The 17,945-nt window shown below is 40.2% G+C and overlaps 1 protein-coding gene across 8 annotated transcripts in view; it reads left to right on the top strand.

The window, feature by feature from the left end:
* The window catches only part of LOC122559079 (FERM domain-containing protein 4B-like), a 367,108-nt gene that overhangs the window by 304,805 nt on the left and 44,358 nt on the right, over nucleotides 1–17,945 (top strand). For all 8 annotated transcript variants that reach the window (XM_043708329.1, XM_043708332.1, XM_043708330.1 and 5 more), the window contains one exon: nucleotides 1,254–1,340. In XM_043708329.1, coding sequence (XP_043564264.1) covers nucleotides 1,254–1,340 — 87 coding nt within the window. The remainder of the gene's footprint in view (nucleotides 1–1,253; nucleotides 1,341–17,945) is intronic.

Below are 17,945 nucleotides of genomic sequence, written 5' to 3'. Positions count from 1 at the left end.
ATTCTCCTGTTCCCTGGATGCTGCCTGACCTGCTGCGCTTTTCCAGCAACACATTTCCAGCTCTGATCTCCAGCATCTGCAGACCTCACTTTCTCCTCAATGTTAAAGTTCACTTGAGAATGTAACTTTAAATTCTGGAATTTACATGTGAAAGAACAGAAACTAACATGCCCCATTCTAAAAAGTTAAGAGACTTAACAAAGAATCCAGGTCTTTTTCAGTATATAATTTCAGTTACATTACACTATAAACTTGCGCTATGGAATCTTTCTCCTACGATCTTATATTCCACAACCATCTGATGAAGGAGCAGTGCTCCAAAAGCTAGTGCTTCCAACTAAACCTGTTGGACTATAACTTGGTGTTGTGATTTATTTTTAACTTCAATTATTTATCAAACACTTATTATGTAACTAGATTTCAGTCCAGTATTAAGTTAATATTTTACAGAAGAGTTTTCAAATTGGAAACCAACAGCGTTCACTTGCTTTTGGGTCCAAAAAAGTGATGGACACTGCAGTTGCCTCGAGTTCTGAGGTATTTCCATGTAGATACTAAACAATGTATTTAAAATGTGATGAAAAACTGCAGTTATTCATAGATCAGCTCCAAGCCTTTCTCTTGTGCACAATTATACTTTAAGAATGAAAATAGTTTCATTTTCATTTATTTTCCTGAACGATTTATCAAGTTCAAGGGCATCAGAATTTGGGGATGAAACTCGGTCACAGTTTGTCATGTATTCCCATTCCATTTTGTACAGCAAAATGCAGAGTCTTGATTCCTATACTTAGTCCTAGCAATGTCTATTGATTTAGGATGTTTTTTTTGCTGTATGACGATGGCTTTATGATTTAAAATTTTAGGACTCTTGTCAAGGCAATTCTGACCTCTCCAGTCTAGTCTAGATTTGGAATCCTTGCTTAAAGTCAGAATCTAGCTGCAGCCCCCAGTGACTAAGTCATTTTTGTTGTGTGCAAATAGAAATTGTTGGGTCAACTGAAGAGTCATAATAGATATTGGGGTGGTTCTGTTTTAATGAAATATATTACTGTAGTGGACTATGAATCACTTTTCAAATGAAAAGCAAAAAACTTTATTGGGGATTATTGGATGTGGTAGAGGTAAAGCATTTGTTAGTATAAGGAAATAATCTGTTTGATGTCACTGTGCAAAATCTATTGCTGGTGGTTGAATGAAGTAGACAACTGCTTGATAAGGTAATTAAATATTTGAATTTTTTAACTTTTTAGGATAAACAAGGAATTCCCTGGTGGCTTGGAATTGGTTGTAAAGGAATTGGGCAATACGATTTTCATGATAAAGTCAAACCCAGAAAGGTAAGTCAGTTGTTTTCCCTTGAGTGTATTTAAGTACAAATGGTTCCTTCAGAAACTAAGCCTGAAGGTAACAATTGAATTTATGTTGACTGAATTGAAAAGCCTACCTTCTCAACATTAGATTGATTGTAAAAAGATGTTACCTTCCTGTAAAAGTGCCAGGTAAACTGTTTCTCAGTAAAACACATGATGTGTTATGTTGTGAAAACATATCAAGATTAAATGATGTAATGTTCATCACAGCAGGGAAGTTTGGTTACCTTTTTAAAACTGCATCATCAGCTTGTGCCAAAAGTAAAAGTGGAGTGAGTCAGTTTTATTGTTAGCCAGAAGTTCGAGCAAGGATTGATTCCTAAAAGGAATTTTAATTCCTCTGACTTTTCTTGGCTGACTATGCAAAATTGGAGGTGTAGTGGACAATGAAGAAGGTTACCTCCGATTACAACAAGATCTTGATCAGATGGGCCAGTGGGCTGAGAAGTGGCAGATGGAGTTTAATTCAGATAAATGCAAGGTGCTGTATTTTGGAAAGGCAAATCAGACCAGGGCTTGTATACTAAATGGGGAGTGTTGCTGAACAAAGAGATCTTGGAGTGACGGTCCATAGTTCCTTGAAGGTGGAGTCACAGCTAGATAGGATAGTGAAGATGGTGGTGGTATGCTTTCCTTTATTGATCAGAGTATTGAGTATAGGAGTTGGGAGATCATATTTGACTGTACAGGACATTGGTCAGGCCACCTTTGGAATATTGCATGTAATTCTGGTCTCCTTCCTATCGGATGGATGTTGGTGAGCTTGAAAGGGTTCAGAAAAGATTTACAAGGATTTTGCCAGGTTTGCAGGATTTGAGGTATAGGGAAAGACTGAATAGGCTGGGGCGGTTTTCCCTAGAGTGTCAGAGGCTGAAGGGTGACCTTGTAGAGGTTTATAAATGAGGGGCATGGATAGGATAAATAGACAAAGTATTTTCCCTGGGTTGGGGGGAGTCCAGGACTGGAGGGCATAGTTTCAGTCTGAGAGAGGAAAGATATACAAAGGGGCAACTTTTTCATGCAGAAGGTGGTGTGTGCATGGAACGAGCTGCCAGAGGAAATGGTGGAGGCTGGTACTTTTCAACATTTTAAAAGGCACCTGAATGGGTATATGAAATAGGAATGGTACAGAGATTAGAGCCAAGTGCTAGCAAATGTGACTAGATTAGGTTAGGACACTTGGTTGGCATGGACAAGTTGGACCGAAGGGTCTGTTTTTCCGTGCTGCACATCTCTATGACTCTTCCGACTGTCGGTCGGAACCACCCAAAACCTCTGTCTCAAAAATGTTCAGAGTTGGGGATGTTTTCAGAGTTTCAGATGAGCGCTAACTGCCCATCAGAAACTAACTTCTCCAGCCATTCCCACAGGGTCAGTTGCATCAGGAACTCCATGTGGTGCAGATGCACACTACTTGCCGACACTGCTGCAACAACGTTGTCTTCCTTTTCAGAAGATCCAGGCCTGATCATGGCCTACATTGCCAATCAGTAGCCCAGCACCTCTGTCTTAGTAATTAAGTACTTCTGTGGTCTTGCTCCTGCTTATCGCTGCAAGCTTCTACAGCCTTTCAACCCAGCATTCTGAACTCGCTTTCCTACTGGCTGTAGTCTTTTGTGTATTTTTGTACCACAGCCCAGCTACCTGTCAGTAATCCTGTACCACCGCTGACTCCCACTGCTTCTTGAGAACCATAAAACCAATCTGTTGGATCACGTTTTGCGCATATGAGTATCTCCTCTTTGGGCTGTGGTCAAGAATGTGAAACTTATGTAATGACATTAACAATGAAAAATGCAAGCTGTTGGACAAAATGGTGAAGAACACAGAAGAACTGTGAACTGCAATGGTATACCTGTGTGCAGTTATTTTCCAGTGCTGACTTAGCTCTGTGCAGATCAATGAGTGTAAAACTATCCTCAACTCCGCAAAGTAGGAACAGCATTAGATATTTGGCCCCTCGAACCTGCTGTGCCATCAGTTGGATCATAGCTGATGTGTCAGTGTTTCGACTGTCTTTTCGATCATATTTTATCAATCCGCCCTAATAATCCCTGATTACTCTGCCAATCTTATCTACCTCTGTCTTAAAAATATATCCATAAAAACATAGTGAATGGCAAGGCAGGCTCAAAGAGCTGAATAGCCTACTCCGACTCCTGTTTCCTGTGATCATGGCTGATCATCCAACTCTGCATCCTCCCCGTACATCTGATCCCTTTAGCCTGAATAGCTACATCTAACGTTTTGAAAACATTCAACGTTTTGGCCTCAACTGCTTTCTGTGGCAGAGAATTCACAGGCTCCCTATTCTCCTTTCATCTCCATCCTAAATGGAATAGAATATCTTTTATTATCACATGTGCATGAGTACAGGAACAGTGAGAAGTTTTTACAATGGCTGCCTCTAATGGTGCCATTTTGAGTATAAGTACCAAGGATACAAAAGAGGAATAAAAGCAAAAGTAGTAGCATTGCCTATCGTCTAAAAAATAAATTAGAAGTAAGATGGTTATAACAGTTTAAGAATTGACATTACTGTTCGGTAGAGAATTTCCGATCGACATTACATTGCAGGAGCTCAGCGAGACATGGTGGAATGGGGCCTGATGTGGGACTGCTAAAATGAGAGGGGAAAAAAAAGAGAAAAAGAACAGGCAGAGCAGACTAGCTCCAGGTGGAACATTCTACTCTGATGCCATCTTGCTGGAAGTGACTGCGTTGGCCTACCCTCTAACCTTTTTAGACTGAGACCTCGCTATGGACTCCCTGATCATTGGGAACATCCTTCCTGCATTTAGCTGGCCAATTTTCTCGGCTTCTGCAAGTCCTTCTACACCCCCCCCCCCCCCCCCCCACAGCCTCGTCCCACCAACCACTGCACCTGGCCCTGCCCCAATCCAGGAGTTGGTCTAGTTGACGTTCACTGCACTCCCTCCCTCCATATCTAAGGCTGGAGCTTCGGGAAAAATAAACCTAACTTCCACACAGTCCTCCCAGGTGTACTTTCCCATAAGGCCCTATCCCATAATTAAATCCTTTTGCTATGAAGGCCAGTATTACCATTCGCTGCATCTGCGTGCTTACTTTGAGCAACTGGTGAATAAGGGCAACCAGGTTTCATTGCACCCCTGCCCCTCCCTCTCCCAATCTATTGCCATTCAGGTAATCTACCTTTTTCTGTTTACTTTTGCCAGCAAAGTGGTTACGTTCACGTTTATCCACATTATACTTCATCTGCCTTGCATTTGCCTGTGTTCAATCACCCTGCCTTTGGATGCAGAAAGTTCCAGACTTGCACTGAGAGGAAAAAAAACTTCTCCTCCTCTTGTCTGAAAGGGTAACCGCTAATTCTAAAACAATATTTCCTAATTCTAAACCAAAGAAAACGTCCTTTCCACACAGAATTTTGTCAAGACAATGAAGGATCGTATTTAGATTAGATTCCCTACAGTGTGCAAACAAGCCCTTTGGCCCATCAAGTTCACACCGGCCCTCCAAAGAGCAACCCACCCAGACCCATTCCCCTCCATTTACCCGCCTAATGCACCTAACACTATGGGCAATTTAGAATGGCCAATTCACCTAACCTGCACATCTTTGGACTGTGGAAGGAAACTGGAGCACCTGGAGGGAACCCGCACAGACACTGGGAGAATGTGCAAACTCCACACAGACCGTTGTCTGAGGCAGGAATTGAATCCAGGTCCCTGGCGCTGTGAGGCAACAGTGCTAACCACTGAGCCATATTTATTTCAATTGTGTCACTCTTTGCTGTTTTAACTCCCATGGAGACTACTCTAATCTTTTCTCATAAGACAATCCATTCATTCCAGTTTTCAAACTGATAAACCCTCTCTGAGCTGGTCCCAAGTTAGTTTATTCTTCATTAAATTAAAAGATTAAAACTGCGTGCAGTGTTCAATACTGCTGAAGCATAGCATCCTTACTTTAATGTTCAATTTCTCTTGTACTAAAGGATAGCATTCCATTAGCTGTCTTGAAAGTACATTGTACCTACATGCGAATAGTTTGTGACTCATACAAAAGAACACTTAAATTCCTCTGCACCTTGGAATACTGCAGTTGTTCTCCATTTAGGTAATTCTCTGCTTTTTTTCATTCTTTTTGCCAAAATCAACATCATACATATTCTCCTACATTATACACCATCTGCCAGATTTTTGAAAGTCTCCTAATCCCAACTATGTCCATCTGAAACTTTCATACGCCTTCTTCATAACAGACTTGCCTTCCCATCTTGATGCTGTCTGTACATTTAGCTATAATGCCTTGGCAGTCCTCCTTTAAATCATTCTAATATGAATCACCAAAAAAAGATTGAGTCCAGTGCAGATACCTGTTGGACTCCTCACCATGTCCTGCCAATCAGACAAAGACCCCCTTGTGGATTTCCACTGTTTTCTGACAGCCAGCCATGCAATCTTCTGTCCATGTTGCCCCTTTATTTTCTGCAGTAACCTTTTGCCAAAATGCACTCGGTAAAATGTCATAACCAATTACAGTACATCAGAAGATGTACTGTACTTTAAAAACCTGCAATGCATCCCTAAAGAGCTAAGTTTGCATTGTGCAAGGCTAGAAGGCGAATTCAAAAACAATTAACAAATAACATAAATCAAGCTTTCAGTTGCATTAATCCAAACTTAATTATGAATATAATTTTACATCTGAAAATGTTATTCCTTCAAAAGAACTCTAACAAATTAGTTAACATTTCTCCTTGACAAAACCATTCTGGCTCTTCCCAATTTACCTTGAGTTTTTTTATTCTAAGTGTACAGCTATAATTTCTCAAATTATTTTATTTTCTACAGGAGGGGAAGAAGCTCTTTATAAATATGATCCTCTGCTGCTGCTTGCTTTCAGTATTAGGAGCTTCGTTTATAATGCATCAGCAGCAGGGATGTGATTAGAGTCATAGAGATGTACAGCATGGAAACAGACCCTTTGGTCCAACCTGTCCATGCCAACCAGATATCCCAACCCAATCTAGTCCCACCTGCCAGCACCTGGCCCATATCCCTCCAAACTCTTCCTTATCATATACCCATCCAAATGCCTCTTAAATGTTGCAATTGTACCAGCCTCCACCACCACCTCTGGCAGCTCATTCCATACAGATACCATCCTCTGTGTGAAAAAGTTGCCCCTTAGGTGTCTTTTATATCTTTCCCCCCTCACCCTAAACCTATGTCCTCTGGTTCTGGACTCCCCAATCCCAGGGAAAAGACTTTGCCTATTTATCTCCATGCCCCTCATAATTTTGTAAACCTCTATAAGGTCACCCCTCAGCCTCTGACACAGCAGGGAAAACAGCCCCAGCCTGTTCAACCTCTCCCTGTAGCTCAGATCCTCCAACCCTGGCAACATCCTTGTAATTCTTTTCTGAACACTTTCAAGTTTGGCAACATCTTTCCGATAGGAAGGAGACCAGAATTGCATGCAATATTCCAACAGTGGCCTAACCAATGTCCTGTACAGCCGCAACATGACCTCCCAACTCCTGTACTAGTTCCATTCACAACTTGTCTCTATCAGTTGCACTGATAGAAGTTCCACTCAACGAATGGGCTGGAGTTTTTTTATTGATGGTGTTACGTTACATGCTGCCACTTAGAATTTAAAATGTTACTTAGAAATGTAGCAGCGTAAAAATGTTCTAAGAGCATGTTGAGTGACTATTTTAAGTAATGGCATATATGCTGCATCAATGTTCAAAGTACTATGTTCCCCAATCAAAAGATCAGTGAAAATGTAATTATGAAATTTGCTGCAATACTGGGCAGCTTTTGCTATGTTTGTTCAGATTGAAATAAGACTGGGGCTCTGGGTTAGGAGGTTAAAGAAACCGTTGCCTTTACAATCCAGGCATTAAACGGGTGAACCCTGCATCAAGGGATCCCATTCACCAAATAACTACACAGATAATGAGACAATGGTCCAATGAGCCTATACGTCCTTCAATTCAGCAATGTGGAGAAATATAATGGCTACACACCACTGCCCAAAGAATGATGTTCTTGTACAATAAAAAGAGTGCAAATGTGCTGTCACAGGGGAAGTTTCTCCCGTCACATTCTCCCCGTTTCTGCGTGGGTTTCCTCCGGGTGCTCTGGTTTCCTCCCACAGTCCAAAGATGTGCAGGTTAGGTGAATTGGCCATGCGAAATTGCCCATAATCTTAGGTGCATTAGTTAGGGGTCAATGTAGGGGAAAGGGTCTGGGAGGGTCCCTCTTCGGAGGGTCTGTGTGGGCTTTCCACACTGTAGGGAATCTAATCTAAAGTTTGTATTTTGAAAATTATTTTCATAACTTATAAATCAAACCTACTGAGCTTTTTCTAGCAATTTTTGTTGTTTCTGATGTTAAAGTTTTGATTAAAGCAATTGAAGTCTTATTTCTCAATTTATGTTGATTTTATTTTTGTGCAAGGCTAGAACTAGAATTCAATGTGAGCTAAGGTCTTTCGGTACAATGTATTGCAGTGTTTTTGTAATCACACTGGTTTAAAACATGGAGTTAAAGTTGCCATTTTGTCATTATTAGATTTGAAGAATTTAATCATATTTCAAACGTATTGACATTTGTCCAGATATTTAATATGAAATCTGATATTAAGCTACGTGATTGTAGTTTTCTGTAGGTACTTCAATCTTAGAATTTTTTTATTCTGAAAATTAATACTTCTTTCAAATGAAATACATTCTAACTACGCCAGTTTCTTCTTTCTTGATAAGAGCTCAAACTCCTCTATGGGATAAGTGTGGTTTTCAAGGTCCAAATCATGATTGGAGCAGACAAATTATAAGTTAGTACAATATAGAAGGAGAGTGCTTGTCAGAGGTGTTGCCCTTTTGGGTGAAACATGGGAGAAAGTTTTTTTGGGCCATTAGCAACGACAGCAGCAAAATTAAGTTCGGCCATCTTCTGTAACCTCCAAAGCTCGCATTTAAACTTGAGGGCAACAATGAAGCCAGGAAGCAGAATTAGTTAAAGTGAACTGGCAAATTAGGTCAACAAAGATGTAGTGGCAGACAGTTAAAGGAATATTTCAGAATGTGCAGGATGGATACTTTGCAATGCAAGAGAAGTTCAGTAGGGAGGACTTACACGTTTTTTATAAAAAGAAAAAGCATACAATTTATGCAAAGGTAGGTGGCATATCAGCAGATTGAACAGAATATATAAAAATATAGTTTTAAAAGAGGGGAACATGAGCAGATGAGAGCATTTTTTTGGATTTTTAAAACTGAAAACAAAATGTGAGTTGTCCTACAGAATTTGTCTGGAAAAATAATAGGGGAAAATCAGGAGAGGGGGATGAATTTAACAGGTATTTTGCATTGGTCTTCACAGAGGATATGAGTAGTATGTAAGAAGTAGCTGTAAACCAGTAAGTGAAAGGAAGGGAGGGAGAAACTTAAGAAAATTATAATTAGCAGGAAATGGCACCAAGCAAGTCGTTGAACTTCTGGCTGACATGTCCCTGGGGCCTGATGACTTCATCCTTTTGTCTCAAAGGAAGTCACTAGTGATATAACTGCATTAGTTTAAATTTTCAAAATTGTCTAGCTTTGGGGAAGTTTTCATTCAATAGAAAAATAATGAATGTAATTCCTTTCCTTCAAAAAGGGAAGGGAGGAGTGAAATGAGGAAATAACGGGCAAATTGGCTTTGAAGAAAGATGTTGGAAGCTATTTTACTAAAGATGACATGGCTGTACACTTGGAAAAAATTCAAGATAATCAGGCAGGCAGGGTCATCAAAGTTTTGTGAAAGGGAAATCATTTTTATAAATTTATTGCAGTTCTTAAAGGAAGTAATGTGCTGTGGATAAGGGTGAACTGGCCAAAATGAAAGTTCATGTTGTAGAGATGACTCATTGGCATGGATAGATGATTAGATATGTAACAGCAAATATTAGGCATAAATAGGTCATTTTTCTATTTGATTGGTGTGATGCAACGAATGGTGTGCTACTGGGAGCACTGCTGGGGCTCAATTTATTTTTTTGCAAATTTATAAAAATTACTTTGAAAGGATCAAAGGTATGGTTGCTAAATTTGTTGATGTGAAGGTTGGTAGGAACATCAATTGTGAAAGTGAATCAACAAGTCTGAAAAGAGATTTAGGTCAAGTGAGTGAGCAAAAGTCTGCGAAATAGTGTAATGTGTGAAAATGTGTAGTTGTCCATTTTGGCAGGAAGAGGAATTTTAAAAATCTAAATGGTAAGAGGATGCAGAGGAATCGTCTAAGGCATGAATCATAAAGGGTTACTGTACAGTTACATTAAGGAATTAGCAAAAGTAATAGAATGTTTACTGTATGATAAATTGAATACAAAAGGGGTGAAGATTCAACTCTGCAAAGCAATATTGAGAACACCTCTGAAGCACTGTGTACGGTATTGGTCTCCTTATTTAAGCAAAGCTGTAAATGCATGGAAGCAGTTCAGAGAAGGTTTCTTAGCTTAATATCAGGAATGAATGTGCTGCCTTTTGAGGAAGGTAAGACAGGCTAAACTTGTGTCTGCTGGAGTTTGAAAGAGGAGGAGGTGACATGATTGGAAAAGATGCACATGGAATGGATGTTTCCTCTTGTAGGAAAATGTGTAACGAAAAGTTGCCATTCAAAATAAAGGCTCACCCACTTAAGACCAACCAGGATATTTCTTTCCTGTCTTTGGAGCACTCTTCCTCAAAATGTAATTGGAGCAGAGTCCTTACTTTTAAGGCAAAGATATTCAAAATATTGTGACCACCTGAAAGCAAAAAGTAAAATATTGAATTTTATAATTTTGTAAAACCAAATATTTTACAAAGATTTTTTGCAGTGTTACTATGAAGTATAATTTTAGTCTAATGTTCAGTCCCAAGACACAATACTCATGACTCGCATCATTGAATAAGGGAGTGTCTTTTGATGGAAAAGTACAAAATGCATGAAAACAATTCCTTCCATTACTGATAAGGTTTAATATTTTAATTAAGTTACTGCTATAAATCTCAAAGTATTGAAAGAAATCATGAAACTGAAATGAAAGTTGAAGACTCCACCAAGTTTCAAAAGGGAAGGTCAGAAGGCTACTTAAGTCTAGAAAAATGACCACCTCTCTGGGTTGTGTAAACATAGGTTTGGAAAAAAATTAATGAGTTTGAGACCCCAGAGAAGATTGACTGCAGTAAATCTTAATTTCATTATCAAGGTTAGAGAGAGCAGAATGACTTTTGGAATTAGCACCAAGGGAAATTCACCTTACAATATCTATAAAACCAGCCTCCAGAAACAGCTTGTGATAGGAATAATTACACTGGTTGCTATTCGTAAGTGCAGGATTACCTTTGGATTTTCTGATACCTTGTCCAGAGATTAGAAATATCCCCAGGTATGGAAACAGCATTCAACTGTTAGACAAAATCCAGTTTATTTTAGCAGTTCTTGTAGTAATTTAGCAGCAGAGGGCAAATAGGAGTTCAATTCACAGTGGGTGGAGATAACGCAATGCAAGAAAATGGCAATAGTTGAAAGCGTGTGCATTCAGATATGATATGCATTCAGTAAGTATTTTGATTTCATTTTTTGATATAGCTTTGGAGTAGAATCCATTTTTCAGTCTCTCTGGTTAATCATGTCTGAATTAGCTGACCAAGACCAGAATGATAAATGAACATCCTGTAATCACATCCAACTCATGACATGCAAACAAGATATGAAGCCCCGGTCGAGCTCGCGTTTGTCATTCCTTGAGATTTAATTGAAGGTGTGAGCCACCTTGAATCACTGGAGAAGCTTTGTTCATACTGCAGTTAGGAATGGATTTGCAGATTTTTTGGCCTAGTGACTATGAAGGACCAACTCTGCAGTTCCAAGTCAGAATAGTGTGTCGTGGTGCTCCCAAGCACCTGCTGCCCTTGCTGTTGCTTGCAGAGGTTGTGGGTTTGCAATGTGCTGTTGACAAAACCATAGCACTGTGAAGTGTCTGACTTATCCAACATTCAATGTTGCCATTTCCGCTTGTGGTGAATGGAATGAATGTTTTTAAGGTGGTGAATGGAGTGCTGATCATAGAAGTTTATCATGATTAATGTCAAGCTTTCTCTAGTTATTGGATGTACACCTCTCTAGGCAAGATGTGTGTATTCCACCAGACTCCTGGCTTCTTTGTTGAAGATAGTGGATAGGCTTTGAGGAATCAAAAGTGTGTTAATCGCCACAGCCTCCCAGCCTCTGATCTGCTCTTGTAATTATTGAATTTATATGGTTAATCCAGTTCAGTTTCAGGTCAATGATAGCCCCAGCTGTTGCTAGTAAGAGATTCAGTGAAAGTATGCTGCTTCATCTCATGGAGAGGGATTGCTAGATTCTAGTAGTTAATATCATTTATAGAATCAAATGCTGGTGTATTCCTTTCCTTCACATGTCAGCTTATCTAAATATCTTTCATGGCAATCTGGTGAATCTTGATTTTTTTTTTAAGTTTGATGTTCAGCACCATTCTGGGCTGCTTGAATATTGAAGTCTTCATTCATTTGTGGTAGGACTGAACAACTGGGCATCAGCTGAAAATGGGCAAGTAACATTTGTGCCTGGTAAATATTAGGTAATGACCATTTCCAAGCAGACCTTCAGTAGCAAGTACCTCACCTCCTGACTCCTCTATTTGCAAGGCACTCTTCAAATATGATGGAATACTATTCATTTGCCTGAAGGAGTACAACTCCAACAACATTCAAGAAACTTGATATCATCCAGGACACAGCTGCTGGATTGGCACCCATCCTTTAAATGTATTCCCCCACCACTGAACCACAGTAGCAGAAATGTACACCATATCATCAGATCTACTGCAGTAACTTATTGAATCTCCTTACATAGTCTCTTCAAAGCCTGCAATCTCTACCCAAACCCAATCAATCTCCTGGAAATCATCTCTCCAGCTAGTTAACTCTGTTTAGTCCACAAGTATGACCATGAGCACCCAATGACCTGCCACTTGAATTCTCCACCTTGCACTCGTTGCAAGGCATCTCTGTCCTTTGTTTGCTGCACTGTTTTAGTGAAATGTTTGAATTTTGATGAATGGCACCTCATTGTTGAATTAGACATGCCACAAACCTCAAGACTGTTGTGTTCAGGAATTTCATACCCCATAGCCCCATTTTGTTTTCTTTGGTTATTTTGATTTCTTTTTTCATTTCAGACAGGAACATTCCTCCTCTGGGGAATATAATTGCTTCCTTTTCTATTTTTGTCCTGTTTCTGTTCTTGTGTACTCCTTTTGAGAATTCTGTCACTCCTTCCTGTCCTCTGCACTTTCACAGACCATTCTGATTTTGGCCCTTTAAAACTGTTACACCACATTTCGTTTTTCCAGTCAAGTTGAATGATTGATCTTTGATCTTTGACGTGAAGAGTTAACCCTGTTCCTCCCTTCACAGAAGCTGCTTCACCTCCAGAGTGTTTCTAGTTTGTTTTCGTGTTAACATAATTTTCAGGTGTCTGCAGCATGTTTCTTTTAGGGTAATTGTTGCTGAGTTCCCTTTTTGCATTATGCTGTTTTTGTTGCCTGCCAGTATTTCACACTGCTGCCAGATACAAAGTTAAAATTCACACAACACCCAGGTTATAGTCTATTTGGAAGCACTACCTTTCGGAGCACTGGTCCTTCACAACACCCCAGTCCAACATCGGCATCTCCAAATCATGGCTGCCAGATACAATTGTCTCTCAATCCAATTTTTTTATTTCAAAAATATACTTTATTCATAAAATTATTTGGATCTCTATACAATCAGTCATGCCATTCTTATGCAAACACATTATATACAAGTCTGTACATTTACTATCCAGCTCTTCTGCTGAGGTGTCAGCAGAGCCCAAGTGACTGGGTGGGCCCCCTGTTCTTAGGCAGGCATACGTTACACGGTGGTCTTTCCCCACCGCACCTTGGCAGCTGTCCCAAGCTTCAGCGCATCCCTCAACACTTAGTCCTGCACCTTGGAATGTGCCAGTCTGCAACACTCAGTCGGGGTCAAATCCTTTTTTTTTTTTAATTTCAAAAAATATACTTTACTCATAAAATAATTTGGTCTGTACAGTTGGTCATACCATACATACGTAAACGTTTACATACAGAGATCAGAATTTATCATTTTTATATACAGGTCTGTACGTTTATCAATCCTATATCCATATATTTAGCTGAGGCGTCAGCAGAGCCCAAATGACTGTGTGGGCCCCCTGTTCTTCTTAGGCAGGCAGATGTTATACAGTGGTCTTTCCCCACCGCGCCTTGGCGGCAGCTGCCCCAAGCTTCATCGTGTCCCTCAACACGTAGTCCTGAACCTTGGAATGTGCCAGTCTGCAACACTCAGTCGGGGTCAATTCCTTCAGCTGGAAGATCAATAGGTTTCGGACCGCCCAGAGAGCGTCCTTCACTGAGTTGATGATCTTCCAGGCACAGTTGTTGTTCGTCTCGGTGTGCATCCCAGGGAACAGACCGTAGAGCACAGAGTCCCGCGTCATGGCGCTGCTCGGAACGAACCTCGACAAGCACCACTGCATTCTTCTCCAGACCTCCTGTGCGTAGGCACATTCCAGAAGGTGTATGACAGACTCTCCCCCCCCCCCCCCAGCCGCTTCGAGGGCAGCGTGCGGTGCAGCATAGAGTCCGGGCCTGCATAAAGGATCTCACAGGCAGAGCCCTTCTCACCACCAACCAAGCCATGTCTTGGTGCTTGTTGGAAAGTTTTGGCGATGAGGCATTCTGCCAAATGACTTTGACAGTCTGCTCAGGGAACCGTTCGACAGGATTCTCCCTCTCCTTTTCCCGAAGGGTCTCAAGGACCCTACGTGCTGACCACTTCCTGATGGATTTGTGGTCAAAGGTGTTTTTCTTCATAAACTTCTCCATGAAGGACAGGTGATACGGAACGGTCCAACTACTCTGAGCGTTCTGCGGCAGCGAGGCCAGGCCCATCCTTCGCAACACCGGGGACAGGTAGAACCTCAGTACGTAGTGACACTTGGTGTTTGCATACCGGGGATCCGCATACAGCTTGATGCAGCCACACACAAAGGTGGCCATCAGGGTGAGAGTGGCATTGGGTGTATTTTTTTTTCCCCGTTGCCCAGATTTTTGTACAGCGAGTCCCTTCGGACCCGGTCCATCTTTGACCTCCATGTAAATTGGAAGATGGTCCGGGTGACTGCAGCGGCACAGGTTCTGGGAATAGGCCAGACCTATGCCACATATAACAACACTGACAGTGCCTCACACCTGATGACCAGGTTTTTCCCTGCGATGGAGAGCCCCAGCCCCCCCGAACCAAATGCCCAGCACCTTCAGGTGGTCGGTCCTGACGGTGTGGGGGATAGAGGATTTGTCGGCCCAGTTCCCAAAGAGCATGGCCTCGCTCTTGCCTCGGTTTACCTTGGCCCCCAAGGCCCGTTCGAACTGGTCACATATGCACATGAGTCTGTGCACGGACAGCGGATCCGAGCAGAAAATGGCGACGTCGTCCATGTACAGGGAGGCCTTAACCTGCAGGCCCCCGCTGCCAGGAATAGTCACCCCTCTCAGGCTCGCATCCTTCCTGATGGACTCGGCAAATGGCTCTATGCAGCACACAAAACAAGGCAGGAGAGAGAGGGCAGCCCTGCCTGACTCCAGATCTGACTGGGAAGCTATCTGATTCCCACCCATTGATTGAGACTGCACTGACAGTTGACCGGCTCCCCTGTTTATATCTGTCAGCCAAGGGGCTCTGATTGGGGTTGTTAACCTGGGCCAAACAAAGATCTTCCAGTTAATACGATCTGTCTTTTCACTGTGCCTCAGTACATGTGACAACAAATTCAATTCAAATTAGGTTCCAATCACTCTACACCACCTACCAATAGACAAGTTCTTCTGATTTGACCAATCAAAACCAAGCTAGATGGAAAAACTTGACTATTATTATTGTGTAAGATAATTCTCTTTTTTTTTTAAATTCTGCAACTTAATTATAAAACTATCAGATCTCCTCTTCGACTTGCTTCTCAAGAAGAACGGTTTCAACATCTCTAATCAATCTTCTTAACTAGGATTTCTCATTCCTGGAACCATCTTCCGCACTGTCTGTGCATTCATATCTTCCTGGAAATGTGTACAATACTGCAGCTGAGTTCTAACAAGTATCCCAAATAGATTCAACATCACCACCTTGCTTTTGTGCCCTATGCCCCTAATTAGTAAAGATGAGGACACTGTTGACTGTTCTGTCAAACTATACTATCACCTTTTAATTATTTATGCACGTATATATCCAGTTTGCTCTACTCCTGCATCCCTTAAAATTGGACACCTTATTTGAAATTGTCTCTTCTTTCTGACAAAATGCATGATCTTATACTTCTGTGTTTATGTGAAATATTTATGTATCAGTCACCTCTTAATTTTATTAGTGTTCATGATAAATAGTTACATTACAGATAAATAATCAGGCAGCATATAAATTTCTTCAAGGCGTCTGCTGAGAAACCTGATCACAACCAGGTTAACAATAGATTGTTCCCACTTTTTGATCACTTTCCAGCCAGAGTTACTGGATACCATAAACATGTCAGTTGGTAAGATTGAATTGACTTTATGCAATCAAGCTCATGTACTTTTCCAACATTTACAATGCACTTATTTGCAAGCAATGATCATGTGAAGGCTCTGGACCCAAAGCAAAACACCATTTTGTGTGCTTTTAATATATAGAAGCTGATGTTGGCTAACCTTTAAGTCTCCATTAGATTTTATTTAAATTGTCTTGCAGTTCTGAATAGTCTGCTGTTCTATTGTTTTAACATTTATGCTAGAACTCTGTCACTCCACAAACTGTAAAAAGTGACATCAAATTCCCACCTTTAGGATTTTACATTAAACCCTAACTGTTAATAATTTTATTTCTGAGATGTGCAAACTTGAGGATTAGATGCAATATGGTGGAACAGTGACCAGCTCAAACCCATTTCAGTTTGTTCTGTAGTTACCAGAAGTATTAATCCAACACTAAATATTGGAGCATGGGTATGATTGGAAATTTCAAAATGTATGCAAATCATTTTCTTTGGAGTGTGTGCAGAAAACTACAGTAAAATTAATGTGCAATAATTCAAACTATATATTGTGCATTTCAAATACGCTAACATCTATTTCAAAGCAAAATCTGTACAGTAGAATGAAAACCAATATTGCAATGCCAAAAAAGTGAACTTTTTTTAATTAAAATCAAACGCTGGCAAATCTCCAGCCTGGCATCATCTGTGGAGAGTGAAATAGTTAATATTTTTGGTCGAATAAAAAAATTGAGGAAAAGTCATTTTTGATTCAAAACAATAACTGTTTTTCCTCTCTCCAAATATACTGTCAACCTGAGTATTAAGCCTTTTCTGTTTCTTCAGGATTTTGCTTGAACTTTTACTACAGTAAAGGTTTTGATAGTCGTAGACTTCTTGGGCCACATATTTTACTATCTGTTGCTAACCCTATATGTTCACTGTAAACCTCATGAGGATTTCCAGCAGCTCCAGTCAAATACCAAATGGGTTAAGCTGCTGTGAGTCTGCCTGTGAGAATATTGTTTGTTACGTTTGGTTGTTGCACTGACTAAAGGCAATAACATGCTTCAGTAACATGCTTCAGTAACAGTCTCTCTCTTTTCCTTGGCCCGCAATGTTTCTTTCCCTCCCTCCCTGTAGGGAAGCACCTGGTCTCCACTCAGTATTTTTCCACAAAGGCACAGATGCAGTCAGTAAGAGATCTTTAATTCCTATTTTCCTTCTAATTATATAGTGTTACTTGAAAGATGAAGTGCTGCTTTTTCCTCCCCTTTTTTTATGTGCACACACCCACACATAGTGATGTTCCCCATAAGTAAATGAAAAGATCCTGCTAAAATCTAGTCAAGTTTTTAATTTATTAGAAAGATTGAAACATTTTATGACAGTTCTTGTCACCTGAACAAAACTTCATTTACTTGAAACTAAAATATATAATTTAGTTTCAAATGCAATTTAATATTTGGTGAAACATCTGTGTACTTATTTAAAATTGTACATTAATTACCAACTAAAGTTTAACTTTATCCTCTTGTCCTGTTTGCTTCACAAATGCCATTTTGTTCTACCCAGTGATTAAAATTTAGCTTTGTTACATTTCAGTTTAGGAAACTGAAGTTTTGAAACAAATGGTAGCTATATTCCAATAAATTTTTAAAGCTGTAACTTTAAGAATTCATCGTTTTGCATAGCATAAGTGCTGAGCTCCTATTTAAATTTTTCTTATCCTATTAAAGCATTACGAAAGCCATAATTGGGTAAATTATCTTAAATGTTATGAATATAGTATTTAAAAGTATTGTTTATCATTTACTTCAGTGTGTTTCAACAGCACTTGTAGCAATGATACCAGTCACTGATTTGAAATATAGGAATGATTATATTTCATGAAAAAACACTGCTTATGTGGGTTTTCATGGATTTTTGCTGGGTTTTTTTCTACACCAATTCAAAGTGG

This window comes from Chiloscyllium plagiosum, chromosome 18, assembly GCF_004010195.1.
Source record: "Chiloscyllium plagiosum isolate BGI_BamShark_2017 chromosome 18, ASM401019v2, whole genome shotgun sequence".
Classification (NCBI taxonomy): Eukaryota; Metazoa; Chordata; class Chondrichthyes; order Orectolobiformes; family Hemiscylliidae; genus Chiloscyllium; species Chiloscyllium plagiosum.
This window is presented reverse-complemented; position numbering and strand designations above follow the sequence as displayed.